Genomic DNA, 15,000 nt, shown 5'->3' on the forward strand with positions numbered 1-15,000 from the left:
CAGCACTTCAACATTACAGCATTTACAGGAGAAGATTCTACGTGAATACAATGAATGTGGAATAGTGAGTTAGGGTCATCGCAGGTGAGCCCTGAAGAATTCACTTCAGTTATGTTGCTGGACTGCTGGAGGAGATTATCGTGTGTAGCTCTGTGTTGGTTTGAAATTGAAATCACAACAACAAAGATCCTGGCGGCACGTTCCCTTGCAATCGTCGCTGTTTTTCTCCCTGCTCTCTTCCCTCCTCCATCTATCTCTATTTCAGTGTTTGGTGTCCAATGGGGTGTCTTAGACGATTGTTTCCATTAGTCCAAATTAGTACTGTTTTCAACAGGGGCTGAGAAGTGTTTATCAGCCTCAGTGAGCTTTCATAGATATCATTGTTCGCGCACAGATAAATGCTGCATTATTTTTCTACACATTGTACCGATTGAGCAGGTTGAAACGCTGCTGTAATAAACCTCAGACTATCAGACGATGATTATGCGCTTGTGATATAGCGCCATAAAGCTCCCGCGGTCAGGGCACCCTAGTTACAATTATGTCCAAAGTGATGACACTGCAAAAATGACCACTCTTGCATACGTTCGCGGTAAACAAGCGATAAATTATATCGCTGTGCCTCTCTATTCTAAACATTGTAATTATCTTAATCAATGCAAACACGCTCGCAGCACTGGGGGGACACAGCTATGGCAAAGCTCAGGTTTTCTAACTACCCACTCAGTGCAAAATGGCTCCAACGCTGCACTGATATGTAGGTGTAAATTAGCAGGTTTTTAGATTATAATTACACCTTGTCTCCTCAGAGGCAGAGCTGGTTAGAGTGGAGCCTTATGGAATAATTGGGGAGGCAAATGAGAGTGTAGCCATGAACAGGAGACATTAAAAAGAATTCCCTTGCCGGGAACACATAGGGCTACCTGGAATGCTGGAAGCCTCCAGAAGAGGTGATTAGACAGGAGTAGGTGTCATTAAAACTCCATTAGCACAAAATCCAACCCCTGGTGCTCACCTCAAACACGCACACGTGAACACGCACACACCGTTGTATACCATACATGCGTATGCGTCACACACCCGGTGCACATGTATGTGTGCTTAGTGTCTAATGACTCATCTGGACCCCTACCATAGGGAATGTGACCGTAAGGACCCTGCTGCGGCAGGCTCGCTAAGTGCTTGCTTATTAATTAAACACAGCTGAGGCTCATGGGACTGCAGCGGTGCTGCATATCAGCTTATGAAGTTTCACTCTGTGTGGGGCTAAATGCACAGGCACCTGGGAGTGGGTTTGGATCAAGTGGCAACGGTCGCGACATCAACCGCGAGAATCTAAAGTGAAGCGCATTGAAGCCTCGAGAATTGCAATTTGGCCGGCGCCATGTTGACGTATTTAACCCGCAAGTTCAGTAGTGTAAAGAAGTTTACAGTGTAACAGAAAACCCTACAGTGGTGACTGAGACCATTAACTCCACAGGAAAATGTTAACCAACAAATCAAGTCACAAGTAGAAGCTAATTTTCCCATTGACTTAAAGTTACATTCAAATAGACTTGTTTTTGAAACCAGTAGTCATCCCCTATGATTAAATAGGTTTTTTGTGTTTAAAGTCATTTTTTAAATTTGTAATTTTACTTTGACTTAAGCATGTTTTTTTAAATCACATCCGTTACAGAGTAAAAAAATGTTGGCCTCAATTTAAAAAATACATACATTCAAGCACTGAAAACTTTGGCAGTGAATGATGAGGACAGGTGAATGACGAAGACAGGTGAATGATGACAGGTGAATGAATGATGATGACAGGTGAATGAATGATGATGACAGGTGAATGATGAGGACAGGTGGATGAGGACAGGTGAATGAATGATGAGGACATGTGAATGACAAGGAGGGTGAATTGCCACTAATTAAGGTCCCTGAGTGAGAAAGTTAAAGCATTTGTGACCTTTGACCCATTTTGACTGACACGTTATGTGTTTACATATTTTATTTTGTCAGCACTTTCATTTGTAAAGGTTTGCCTTTAATTAAAAAACTATTCATGTGAGATTTGTGTCCCCTTGTCCTTTCTGCACGACACAAGAAAGAACCCCTTGTTAAAAAAGTAACTACATTTTAAACGAGCTACTTTTTTACTTCACTGCAGTACACTTTTTAGACCAGTACTTTTACTTAAAAATGTATCAAAACAGTGGTACTTTTATTGACGTAAAAATAAATCTATGCTCTATAGTTTAAATCCACTGAAAGACAGACCTTTTGGTTTCATGCATCAGACATTACAGCAAGACATTTATGAAAAAAACATCAGACAAACAGTGTCATGTGTGCAGACTGGAATTGCCTCCATACTGTTTGGGGAGTGTAAAAATGCATATAACGCGGGATGTGTTGGTAAACGAGTATGAGCTTTCAGTCTCAGGAAATGATTTGAGGTGGAGAACGAGATTACAGATTTCAGCCATATCTAGCGAATGGGAGAATTGAATCAGTGAAGTGGTGCTGTGAATGCCAATTATCATTCTACCATTAAAACCCTCTTCCCTGGCTTGGTAATTTCCTTCCAAATGTGTTTTTCTAATTATGAATTAAACTCAAATAAGCTTGGGTAATGAACCCAGTTTTATTCCTTTCCGACGTCGCACTTTTTCCTGCCTTGTGTGTCTGTTGCCGCTGTACCCCGACAATCTGGATTTAATTCTGTGGCCTGAGCTTGGTTTCCAGAGGTGTGTGAGGGAGTATTACTGTGTATTATTGTGTAATTCACAGACAGACCTCCAGCTTGTGGCTGCATCACCTTTGATTGAACTTCTCTATATGGCTTATATTGCTTTTCTATTACAGCTTTTGCTGAAATGACACAGAATTCCATTTGCTATAATGCCCCCGCTATTGCCTTTGTTTGCATTGTGGTGGTGCTCTCGCAGAAACGTACTGGGGGGAAATTGAGCCAGTTGCTCTCAAGTCCCATTTTGAGTCAACGGAGGAAAATGCCACTGGAGCTGATTGTGGCGACGGCAGAGTCCAGATGGAATCTCAACTGCAGTGGCGCTGGCCTGCCCACAACTATTAATCCCTGAAGCTGGACCATTAACAGGCAGGAGAAGAGAAAGCAGTGTTTCACACAAGTGGTCGTGTGTGTGTCAGAGACCTGACAGCCGGCTTCATCCTTTGCTAGCAGATGGCCACCAAACACAATATCTCAAAAAGTGCTGCACTGCTTCTCTGAAGTGACAAATAAGAAAGCCACGTCAGTGACCATTAACAGAAGAACACGGCGAGCATGGAGCGGGCATACTGCTGCATAACTGTCACCTGTGTATTATACCTGCTAGTAAAGCTGGTGGACAACATTTCTCATCATCTCAAGTTGAAGCAGAGAAGATACTGGAAAATAAATGCCAGGCCTGTCACCAGATAGTATAACTGTTATGCTAATTTACAGGTTTACTGTCAATACAAAAAAGGATAATAGGTGTACAGGTGGGGCCTGTTGGAGACAATGGGTTTAAATCCATCCTCTTTTTGTCATTCATGTGACTGTAATGGTGCCTTACATGAACAATTATGTGTTAAACACGCAAAGAAACATATCATTTCCTTAACCATATAGGACTGCAGTAGTAGTTGTAGAAGTATTAGTATTAACATGAGTGCAACTTAGGAGGAAGCTGCTTTTACTGATACTTTTAGTCCCAAATTATGATCACTCTATATTATTCCTTGGCATTATTCCTTTATAGAACATGCAAGCAAAAACACTCATAATTGAAGTCCAAAAAAAGCAGTCGGACCCTGTGTCTTTTCCCTGTGACCCCTGTGGAATCTAAATACTTGTCTCCACTAACCCTTCAATTCCCCTCCCATTTCCCCCCAAATCAGGAGCCGCGAGGCCAGGGGAAGGCGGGCCGGCCCGCTCCCCTCCTCCTGGAACAGAGTGCCTGCAGGAACAGATGTTCCACTCGATTAGAGGAATGGAGAACGCGGGTGGTGGTGGTGTCAGAGTGGAGTAAATCTCCAGCCCTCTATTATATTAAATGCAAGTGCCAAATTTGTGTTAGTAAATCTATACTCACTCGTGTGTCTGTGCGTTTGTGCGTGTTCGCCGGTAGTGCATCATTAGTAAACACTTGAGCAGACACATGCACACACACACACACACACAGAGAGTCATTATTCATGTGTGTATTTGGAGCACTTCTGGAACTGGTTGTCACTGTCTCTTCTCTTTTCCTTCCTCTTTCAGGCATGAAGAGAACATTTGTCTGTCCCATGTCAACTGTAAAAGAACAGTGATTCCATCTAAACTTTTTCTGGGGTCTATAATTATGTGCAAATGCGATGTTCAACTGGTGTCCAACTACCATAATGACAACACGACTGAAGTACAAGCAAGTGCACGTCAAGTGAGCAAGTGAACCTTTTAACACCGAGCGTATCGCAGACAACGCACAAGTGACAAGTGCACTTTGCATTACCGTAAATACACAAACGGAAAGATACTGAGAAGCCAGTTGTAATTTTTAATTGAAAGTTATTCTGGAAAAATGGGCAAAAGCACTTATTCAAGACATTTCCTGGTCCTTTTATGGTTAAAATAAGCAAAAAAAGTCATTTTGAGGCTGAGGTGTTAAAGGGTTCATTGTTATTTTCATTATTTTGTTTGTAGGTTGTGGCATCATGCACTGATCTGCAAAATGAGCAAAGTATAATGACCAGCACTAATACAAGCCCACCATTGGCCACACTCACACAGACACAAAGCACCTCACATTGGGCTTCTTTCTCCCCTGCATCCCGAGTGTAGCACCACTCAAGTCTCCAATAACAGAATGATAATGGCTGCAGTCCTATCTCGCAGTGTAGAGATAAGTCTGACTATGCAAGACAAGATGTTATGTAAATTATATAATTGCTATTTTTTTTATCTCTGCGTGGGCCGGCTGTGAAACAGGAGGTAGAGCGGGTCATCTGCCGGTCAGGGGTTTGATCCCTGGCTCCTCCTGCAAATGGAAAAAACCCTTAAACTGTCCTAATGTTGTGTGTATGTTAGAAGACTTTGAGTGTAAACTAGTGCTGTGTTACTGTGGCCTGTAGGGTACGCGCTATAGAATAATATGAATTATTTATTACTCGGCACAGCAGAGCATGTTGCAATAATTGTTATATTTTTTAAATGATGTTCATTTGCTAAGTGTTGTTGTGTTTTTATTTGCAGACACCACGACAAAGATTACTTCTCAGTACTTTTGGAACTGTTGTTTATGAGCCCACATCATCGAGAATCACCTGTGATTACACTCTGATTCCCCTGAGAGACTGGGTGCATGATGTATATGTATATGTGTATAACTGCATATGAGTTGGATGGTTTGCATGTACAATATAAGGTGAAGGGAAAACTCTCAATTGCAAAGTAACTTTTCCCTCAGTGTTGCTGCATTACAGCATATTTAGACACATCCAGCTGGGAATGTGAACCAAGGGGTTTTTATTCTTAATCATGATTGCTCACAGAATTTCATTTAATTGTGTGATTTTCATCACAAAGTCTGAATTGACAATAACTTTATGAACTTGACCAAAAAGGTTCAATTTATCTAAATCTAAGTTTAGTTGTCCTCTCTGTTTCATGCAGGTGATGTATTGAGGTCCTATTAGAATATGCAAAGAATGATATTGAGTTTATTTAACTTTCTTTTTACACACATCAACTATTTTTTGTCCCACAGTGTCACACAGACATAATGTGACCCCACAACCCTCCTCTCACTACATGTAATTACAAAAGAAAGAATCCTGTTCAGTTTGGCGCTTAGTTAATCGTGATTAATGCGTTCATGTCGACAGCCCTAGTTTTTTATTGATCTCTTAACTGTGACCAGTCGATTACTTCGGGACCAGCTATTATGAGTCAGGTGTAAAATCCACTTTTAAATGTATACAAACGCCTAATGTGTATTAAATGGCAATCTACATACAATTCAATTACTGACACTGACAGTAATACAACAACCATCAGTTTAAACTTCTCTCTCCACTAATTACCCCCCCGTTCTTCAAAAAAGTCAATTCTCCCTTCTTTCCTTAGTGTCACTGTCTTGTAAAAAGTACCTAAAAGGGAAACTTTACCAAATTTACTTAGACATTACGGTTTTATAATGTGACTTAAGTAGAACTCTTAAAGTATATGACATTTACTGTACTTAAGTATCAAAGGACACTTAAGACACTTAACCCCATGTTGAAGCGTGTGAATGGGTAAAGCAGATCATCAAGACTAGAAAAGATCTATGTAAATACAGACTCTTCTTCTTCTGATTTGATTTGGTAGTAACGAGTAACAAAGACAAGTTAGAGGAAATGTGGTGGAGTAAAAGTGAACGTTGCTAGAAATATAAACCAAAAAAAAACATACAGTAGCAGGATCTGGTTTTTCAAAGTATGAAGATGAAGCGTCTCACTTCCCATTTACCCCGACCATCACCAATCATTTCCCCCTAATAAACGGACAAAGTGAATTAAATGTTAAAACTCATTTCCAATAACTGAATTTTACATGATTTAGACATATTCCCTTCAAACGTTAAAGGTAGTTAATCGAAACGCCGACCACTGGCGTACACGAGGCTCAGTATATAAAAAATAATTTAATACTTAAGAAGGTTTTATAAAATGTAATTGTATGAAATCTAATAGTTACGCTCCTTGACCACGAATTGGCTGAGTAGTCGTAAAGACACACGTGACCATTAAACCGCGCGCTACGACCGAGCCATTCATTTATTCCCTCAAAAATGACACTAATGGTCTTTGCTAAGTTAACAGAGTAAAATCAGACCATGACTGAGTGCAGACGTTATACTCACTCTGGCAATCTTAATCATGTTGACACCACAGTGGACACAAGATGTTGTCCTCACCCCGACGACAGGCGCGTGTTTACAAGCGAAGACAGAATGATGTGCAGTTAAAGACGATATAATCGCCTTTCATAGTTAAAAGCCTGGTTTTCACTGGGACTGTTATTGCGCCTGGGTGTCGCTGGAGAACTTTGGCTGAGGGACCGTTGAATAAATTACTGCCTTGTTAAGTTGTTGTGTGTTTATTTATAAATGTTTCCGTGTACGCGCGATGCAATTCATTAACTCCTGGATAAAACTTTTACCGCTCCCCTGAATTCCTTATTCGTGTTGTATTGTGAGCAGCAAAAGCTTAGAATTCCTTCCTAAGCGCAAACCTCAGTATAGAGCAGCTGAAACTGGCAAATCATAAAGGCCTCTGTGCAACCCTGGCACCCCATCATCTGTCTACAGAGTGTTCCTCGTTATATCTTTGCAGAAGGAGCGATAACACAACTACACAGTCCTCCCCAAAGTCGACTCCAGGTATCAGCGGAGGAAGGCGCCAGACATCCTGACCTGACGTCTCTCCCCTCTCCCCCTTTCCTCCAAAACCTTATATAAACCATAACTCTGGGGTTCACAGGCAGACTGACAGAAGACGTCCGACTGTTAACGTCTCCTTGTTCATGTTCGGCCCCGTCTCAGTTCTCCAATGAAGCTCAACTCATCACTGACACATACAAGTGTGTTGTCGTCTCACCCCAAACATTTGCCGCAGGTCAGGATCTCGGAAACGGAAGGGGATGTTGGAGACGTGTAACCTCTTGGGCTGCTGCTTCCCGGATGAGTCGTTGGCCTGCAGGTGGAGCTGCTGGGAGCCCTCCGTCTGTACGGCCTCCTCCGCCTGCTGCGGGTAAAACACACACAGTTATGGAAACTATAACAGAAACGCAGGTGAGAAGTCTCAGACTCGTGTTGCATATAAAACACGACAATCTTAAAAGGCATTTTTTTTTTAAATAAAAGTGTGATTTCAATTCTACTTTCACTCTGCATACAGCACTAAAATAATATTCCCTGTATTTCATCTATTGAAAAACAAAAGACGTCAAGAGCCTTGTAAAGAGGCATCAGTTGTTGTTTTTTTTTACAGCATCACAACAGATTTATCGAGCATACAAAGTTTTTCGTGCGTCTTTATTGGGATTAAAACGACTTTATGTAGCTCCTCCGTCTGCAATGATCACTGCATGTTCCAAAAGTTAATAAAACTTACATATAATTACAACACTTTAGTGGTGAAGCACACTTTAAGGCAGCTTTTTAATAAAACATAGAACATTATAGACAGAATATTCTCAACCTTAATTTGAAAATTGTGCTATTAATGCACTCCCTGTCCCTGAACGACCTGTGATGACTTGGAATGGTCAGAATCAGCGACACTGGAGCAAATACAAGTCAATTAATTGTGTTTGGTTACAGTCCAACAGTTTAAATTATGAGCTTTCCCACTGCAATATTTCCCGGGATGTACACTATAAATCCACGCTGCTGAGATTTATTACAGATGTTGCCAAACTGTACACTGGAAGTACAATGCTTGCATTAAACCACGCTGCATCCCCTCCCTAAGAAAACGGCCACCTGCTTTAAACTCGCATTTCATTCATCATTTTTTTTTGAAAGAAAGACTTTCTTTTTTTGAAAGAAAGAAAGTTAGTGTCGTAGATGACCCTCTTTGACTTTGTGACTTTGTAAACAGTGTTTATCTAAAGTTATTTAGCTTTATTTTGTAGTAATAACTGCATATTTAGTGCACATTTGCTTTCAAAGTTTTAAAAGCCAAAACTTTTGTGATTTTACTGCTCTCTAATGTTAAATAAAACAAGAGGAACTATAATTAACGCAATTTTTTGTGTCATATCTGTATGGATAACAGTCAAGCACAGGCGACTCCGATGTGATGGTGAGGGGGCCCAAATCGAAGTCTGCTTACGGCCCCATAAAGGCTTGGACCGGCACTGTTTGCTGCCACGTTCGTCGCTGCAAGTCAATCTCGAATCAGCCTCGATGGAACAACTTGAGGTTAGTTTAAGTCAGACATGACAGAAGAGCAAATAAATAAAATAAATGTAGCATTAATTAACTCACCTGGTCGTGTTTATCATCCAAAAACTAAGGTAATTTGTTTATTTTCCTCATGTATCAGAGGATTCCATATGGAAGAACACGAGAATAGCTATGACTTAAATAATGATAATAATAATAATAATAATAATGATGATGATGATGATGATATAAAAGACTTGGCACAGTGTTCAAGTGACTAAACTTGGTGATTGGTTGTAACGACTGAAGTGTTATTCTGAATTTTTGATTTTGTTATTTCAATCATTTTCCAAGGTTTCATGACTTGATCAAGTCAAAAAAAAAATACACAGTTCATCCACAACTTTAGAGCCAGTCACTAGTTTTATCGTTGTGTGACGCCAACACATAATAATAGAAAACCTGTACACAATTTATGCCATTATTCAACTGGTCAATCATGTGACAACAGCGGGATTTTGACTGACAAAAGTGAAATTGTTCCACTTATAAGAGCAACACCAAACCTCTGCCTCTCTCCCCCTGTTTTTTAGTTTAGATTTTTGCTTGTAACTTAAATAAATAAATAAATAAATAAATGAGAGAATAATTGTTGAACCGCTAGACCTTGACTCGTTTGTGTGAATTATTTTATTGACCTCTTAAAACCAGAGCTTTTCTGTGCAGTCGTAAATGTTTCAAGCTGTGCTGGCTGTGCCGTCTGCAGTGGGAAGCAAAAAAAAAAAAAAGAAAGAAGAAAAGGAGAAAAAAGAAGCAGAATGAGTTGATGAACATAATGAATCAAACCATCATGGGGTGGAGGAGGGAGAAAAAAGAGAGAGAGAGAAAAAGATGGCAATGGAACGATGATGTCAGCTAAACCTCCCTGATCAATGAGAGAGAAGTGCTGGAGGTAGCAGCATTAATGAGAGAGAGAGGGGGAGAGAACACAAAAGAAAGATAAGTTTAGAGATGCATGCGAGCTAAGTGCTGATTAAAGGAAGAGGAAAAAGAAGAAAAGCAAGTTTCCCTAATCTCACATCACACACACACACTCTGCTTCGACAGATCTATAGCTGTATCTTTCAAATTTCACAATCTGTCTCCGCAGACACCAAAGCACCTCTACAACTCCATGTAGCACAGTTTTTGTGTTCATAAAAAGACAACAACAAAAACAACAACATCCTGCAAGGTTAACAGACTCTGCGTCTGTATCTCCAACAAAACTAACGGATTATGGCCAATTATCTACATCTTTAACTTTTGACTTTTTTGTTATGATGTTCCGAGACAAAAGAGACTGAATTCTACATTTACACACAGAGGAAGTCTTTCTTTCTCTTTTCTGTCTATCGTTCATTCCTTGGTTCATTTGTTTGTTCGTTCGTTTGCTCCTTGGTTCTTTCGATCCTTCATTTGTTTGTTCATTCGATCCTCCCTTTCTTCATCTGTTCGTTCATTCGATCCTTGGTTCATTTGTTCCTTCGTTCTTCCCTTCGATCCTTCCTTCGTTCTTTCCTCCGATCCTTCCTTCCTTCCTTCGTCCGTACGATCCGTTTGTCCGTCTGTTCGTTCGATCCTTCCTTCCTTCCATGTGAACAGCCAGGCAGGAAGAGGAAATAATTGCACCAAACAACATTGTACACAAGCACGATATGCTTCCTCTCTGTCAGCAGGGAACCGTTACACAGTGTGCATGTACAAACACTCTCTCTCTCACACACACACACACACACACACACACACACAGCCCGGATCGCCCCAAACTGCCCTAAACACAACCACCTGATTACACAGCCAGTGAGATCTCCCAGATGAGGGAGCATGTGCGTATGCTGTATATGTGTGTGTGTGTGTGTGTGTGTGTGTGTTACTTGCTGAGCTCAGCAGTGCAGCTGCGGTCTGCCTCCTCAGGCCTATAACAGAAGCTATCAGATGAGAAATCTGATGCTACCAGCTATTAGATCTGCCGGAGACGTAGAGGACTACAGAGTCTTCTCTCACCAGGAATCAGACTAAGACACAGGGAGGGAGAAAGAAAGTGGGCCTTATGTAAGCAGACAAAACTGTTTTAAGGTTAAAGTTGCTGGTTTAGCACAGGATTATCGCAGTGATTTAGCTTAACACGTCCATTAAGCCGGTGGACGAAACTGAAGCAGAAAAACCTGAAACATCCTCCCTCTATGTGGAAGCTGAACGCTGCAATGACAATGAAAGGTGTCGAGGTATTCAAATCCATGCACCAGAACCCATTTCTAAACACAGACGAGGCTTTTAATTGCTCTCATATACAATCACCTGTTATCAAAACACCATATTTCATCTACCATCCATCCACCAAGAGCAGTTAAACTATCTCTATGTAATGTTTCAACATTTTAGGAGCAACGAGGGACGGACACGGCGTTATAAATATGTAAGGGAAAAAGAGATTTGTACGGAATTAAATTGATCACATTTAAAGCGTAATCACCAGCAGTACAGTGTGAAGTTTGAATGTTTCCCCAATATCGTCCCATGTCTTTCAAATACGGTGGTAAAGTAGAAAAATACTGGTCTGCAGCTCCAACTTTAGGGAGGTTGGAAAAAAAAAATAAAAATATATATATATATATATATAATCCCTTGGTGGCTGTGGGTACTGTTGTTTCCAAGTTCCACCATTTGCCTGTCATTCAATTAGCCGCATGGTAGCTGACACAGACAGGGCTGCGCTGCGCTTCCAACTTTCCCTCCGCGAGAGTCTCCATGATCATTTTACAAGCGAGCCGAGCTGAAAGCGCAGCACAGCTGCCGCCTTTTGTCAGATGATAAATTTAAGCCATATTCATCTATATACTAGGTTTTGACCTCATCTTGTTAGTCAAAAACCCAACACAGCATCAACCTGATGTATTGCTCTGTCAGGTTTTTCCTTTTTTTTTTTTGACAATATGAGTGTCTTAGGCCCGCAGTGAAAGTGGTGCGTGGTGTCTTCTTCCTTTATCCTCCAGCAACTATGTCTCTTGACAGTAACAATTATAGCCTGTGACAAACTCTCCGCAGTGACTGTAAAACACTCCCAGTAATGCTGACTGTACCATGTCTTCTCGCGCTGGACCCCCTAACTCTGCCATCAGTGTCTATACACTCCCCATACCTTCCCAGCATGATCCAATCTTATTGGGCCTGACAGGTTTAAGGCTCCTCAACCGCAGACAAGTGTGCACTGTGTGTGTGTGTGTGTGCGTGTGCAGCTCTGTGCTGAAATGGAGCCACGGCATGTCTAGTTTTTAGTAATACACAGCTGTCCCTGTGCGTGACTACTGTATATGTACAGGTCATTAATGCATTTATACACTTGCTTGATCTTTTAGTGAAAGTCCAAGTGATCACTGCTCTTTTCTCTTTCGCTATTCTTTGTCATCTCGGTCTCATTTGACTTTTCTTTTTTTTTTTTTATTGCATTCTCTTGGATTTCAAAGCTCATTAGGTGCATCTTGAGAGGCGGCTACTTTTTTTTGGGGACTTTTTTTAAAGTTTTATGTCGTGTGAAGTGCGGTGTCAAAGAAACTTGAGAAAGACAGTCCTAGAGTCGACAAAAAGAGGATTCACTCCCTGTTCCCCCTGCATTCTTCTCCCCGAATCGCCAACTACAAAAGCCTCTGGGCTGAGCTGAGTGCAGAGAGGAAAACCTCAAATAACTACTCCCTTAAACTCGAAACCTTCAAAGCAGAATGGCACAGCAGGGAGTAATGGCTAAAATATACATGATAAATAGAAATATGATAAAAGGGCGGGTTGGAATCTTTGATTTAATTGCCCATATCTGATCTGGAAAAATGAGCACGGACATTCCCTGCACAAATGACAGCAGTGATCTCTCAGTAATAGATCACACACGTTATTGTTTTTAATCATAATCTATGTATAGTGTATTTTATCTGTAAATGCCACTGGTAATGTGTGTGCACTCTGTGGGAAATCTGTGAAAATGCTGACTGAGGACGGAAAAGTCTGCCGCAGGAAATATCTTCACAAAAAAACAAAATGTTGTTTTGCTTTCACCAAATAACAGTAGAGTAAACGTTTGGCTGTGTGTGTGTGTGTGTGTGTGTCAGAGTACAATAAAACCCCACAAAACTCAAGTACACTGTTTTAAGGGAACGAGTTTGCAGCAAAAGACTTTATAAAGAAATCCTTAGCTTACTGTTGTTGTGAAAGCAGAAAAAAGACTTTTGTTTTTTGTCTCACAGAACATACATTTAACCTTTAACCTTTAGGAATAAAAACATTTGAGCATTTTCTCAATAAGAAAAATCTCTGCATAAGTGGTCCAAAGTAACAAAGAGCAAATACAGCACAGGTTAGTGGATATGGATGGATGCCCATTAACCCTTTAACACCGAGCGCATCGCAGACGACGCGTAGTGCACTTTGAATTACCGCAAATATGCGACGGTTTGTGCCATGGGAAAAATTCCAACAGTTTCTGAAAGCTGAAGAAGTTGCACGTCAAAGCCAGTTCCAGAGTCTTAGTCACCAGAGAGGAAAGACTTGGAAAAAAACGTCTGTGAATTTAACACGCAAAATCTGGCGTTCGTGTACAACTACAGTGTTTTTCTCAATAAAACTTTTTGTTTTTCTTCATTTTAAATTGTTAATACACTAGTTTAACATGCAGTCAATTGTTAATAACTGCCAGATATTGAAAGTTATTCTGGAAAAATGGGCAAAAGCACAAAAGTCCAGGTGGACATTTTGAGGCTAAGGTGTTAACGTTGCATTGAATTTCCACTTCATACTATTTCATAAACTGGCAAATTCAGAGCAGGTTGAAAACGTAGACTCACCGTTACTGTATTGGCTGTGAGGGTGGGGGTGTGGCTGTCAGTTCCCGGCTGTTCGCTGTGCGTGTGTGTCGGCGTGTACAGGGTGAGGGCGTGCTCTGCCACCGTGCTTGGTCCCGTGTAGTCAGCCGGTGGGTGGGTGTGGGGCGTGGCATACTCAGCGGGGATCCCATTCTGTGGCGGAGCAGGGTACTGGGCTGGTGGGAAGGGCTGGGCCATGGCTTCAGGAGGAGCTGGGGCCTCTTGGTTACCCTGCGTGGACAAATTCACAAAGCAGAGAGATTTAAAAACGGGAGGTGTGAGGAGAATTGCTCGCTTGTTTTCAGAAAGCACCACTACTAACGAGAAACAGCATCGCTAAATTGCAAGAACAAGGATTTCTGTTTTCAGACCATTCACAAAGTGAAAGTGAAAGTAAGTGGTTTTCCTTTATACCTATTAGTCGAGTCAGGGGCAAAAAAACAATCAGATAGTGGATCAGGCTAACTGAGTCATTAAAGGTGTTTGTTTCTGCCGGTCCAGACTGAAACACTGTTTTCAAACTTCTCCATTTCAGGCTCTCTAATCGACATAATCCAAAGCAGAATTATGTTTTTATACAAAACTGAACTGAACTAAGTTCATGTAATAGCATGTGACACTTCTCATCAGTGGTCTAGTGTGGGTTTCTATGAAAACAAGTTACAACTTATCTCAATCTGTCTTTGGCCTTCAAAGGAACCATCTGAGAGTGGGCTCTCTTATCCTAATTTATTTTTATGGCCTTATTGTTTCTTGCAGGGTATTCTTGCCCCAAAGTCAAGTTCTTTGAAACATGTGTGTATATATGTATATATATATATATATATATATATATATTATTTTTTTACAAACACTGAAGGCTACCTCTTGGCACGATAAAAAATTCCAATGCAAATAAAACAGATTTCTTGCAGCAGCTGGTTAGAAAATAAACATCATCTCATATACATGATACAAGTTGTAGAACAACGCTCGCAACAGGCTCATCAGGGCAGCTACAGTAACTCCCTAAATTATGTATAAAACTTGAAATCTTTTGAGAGTAGAACCAATCAATTTGAATCTACTGTTTTAAATGAAAAGGTCAGGTCTAGAGAATAGTGGGGGAAATGACTGGGATATTTATGATGTGGTGTAAAAAAAAAAAAAAAATGACAACGGGAGAAGAGAGTAACGGCAACCAAATCAAATCAAATATATATTCA

General features: G+C 40.8%; 1 protein-coding gene across 2 annotated transcripts in view; it reads right to left on the bottom strand.

Annotated features, from left to right (window-relative positions):
- Nucleotides 1-7,555: 7,555 nt before the first annotated feature.
- The window catches only part of LOC122758930 (RNA binding protein fox-1 homolog 1-like), a 319,477-nt gene continuing 312,032 nt past the window's right edge, over nucleotides 7,556-15,000 (bottom strand). For both annotated transcript variants that reach the window (XM_044013335.1, XM_044013336.1), the window contains 2 exons: nucleotides 13,778-14,026; nucleotides 7,556-7,758 (listed from right to left, as the gene is read on the bottom strand). In XM_044013335.1, the coding sequence (XP_043869270.1) occupies nucleotides 7,579-7,758; nucleotides 13,778-14,026 (429 nt within the window). In that variant the 3' untranslated portion in view covers nucleotides 7,556-7,578. The remainder of the gene's footprint in view (nucleotides 7,759-13,777; nucleotides 14,027-15,000) is intronic.

This window comes from Solea senegalensis, linkage group LG18 (genome assembly GCF_019176455.1).
Source record: "Solea senegalensis isolate Sse05_10M linkage group LG18, IFAPA_SoseM_1, whole genome shotgun sequence".
NCBI classification, from domain to species: domain Eukaryota; kingdom Metazoa; phylum Chordata; class Actinopteri; order Pleuronectiformes; family Soleidae; genus Solea; species Solea senegalensis.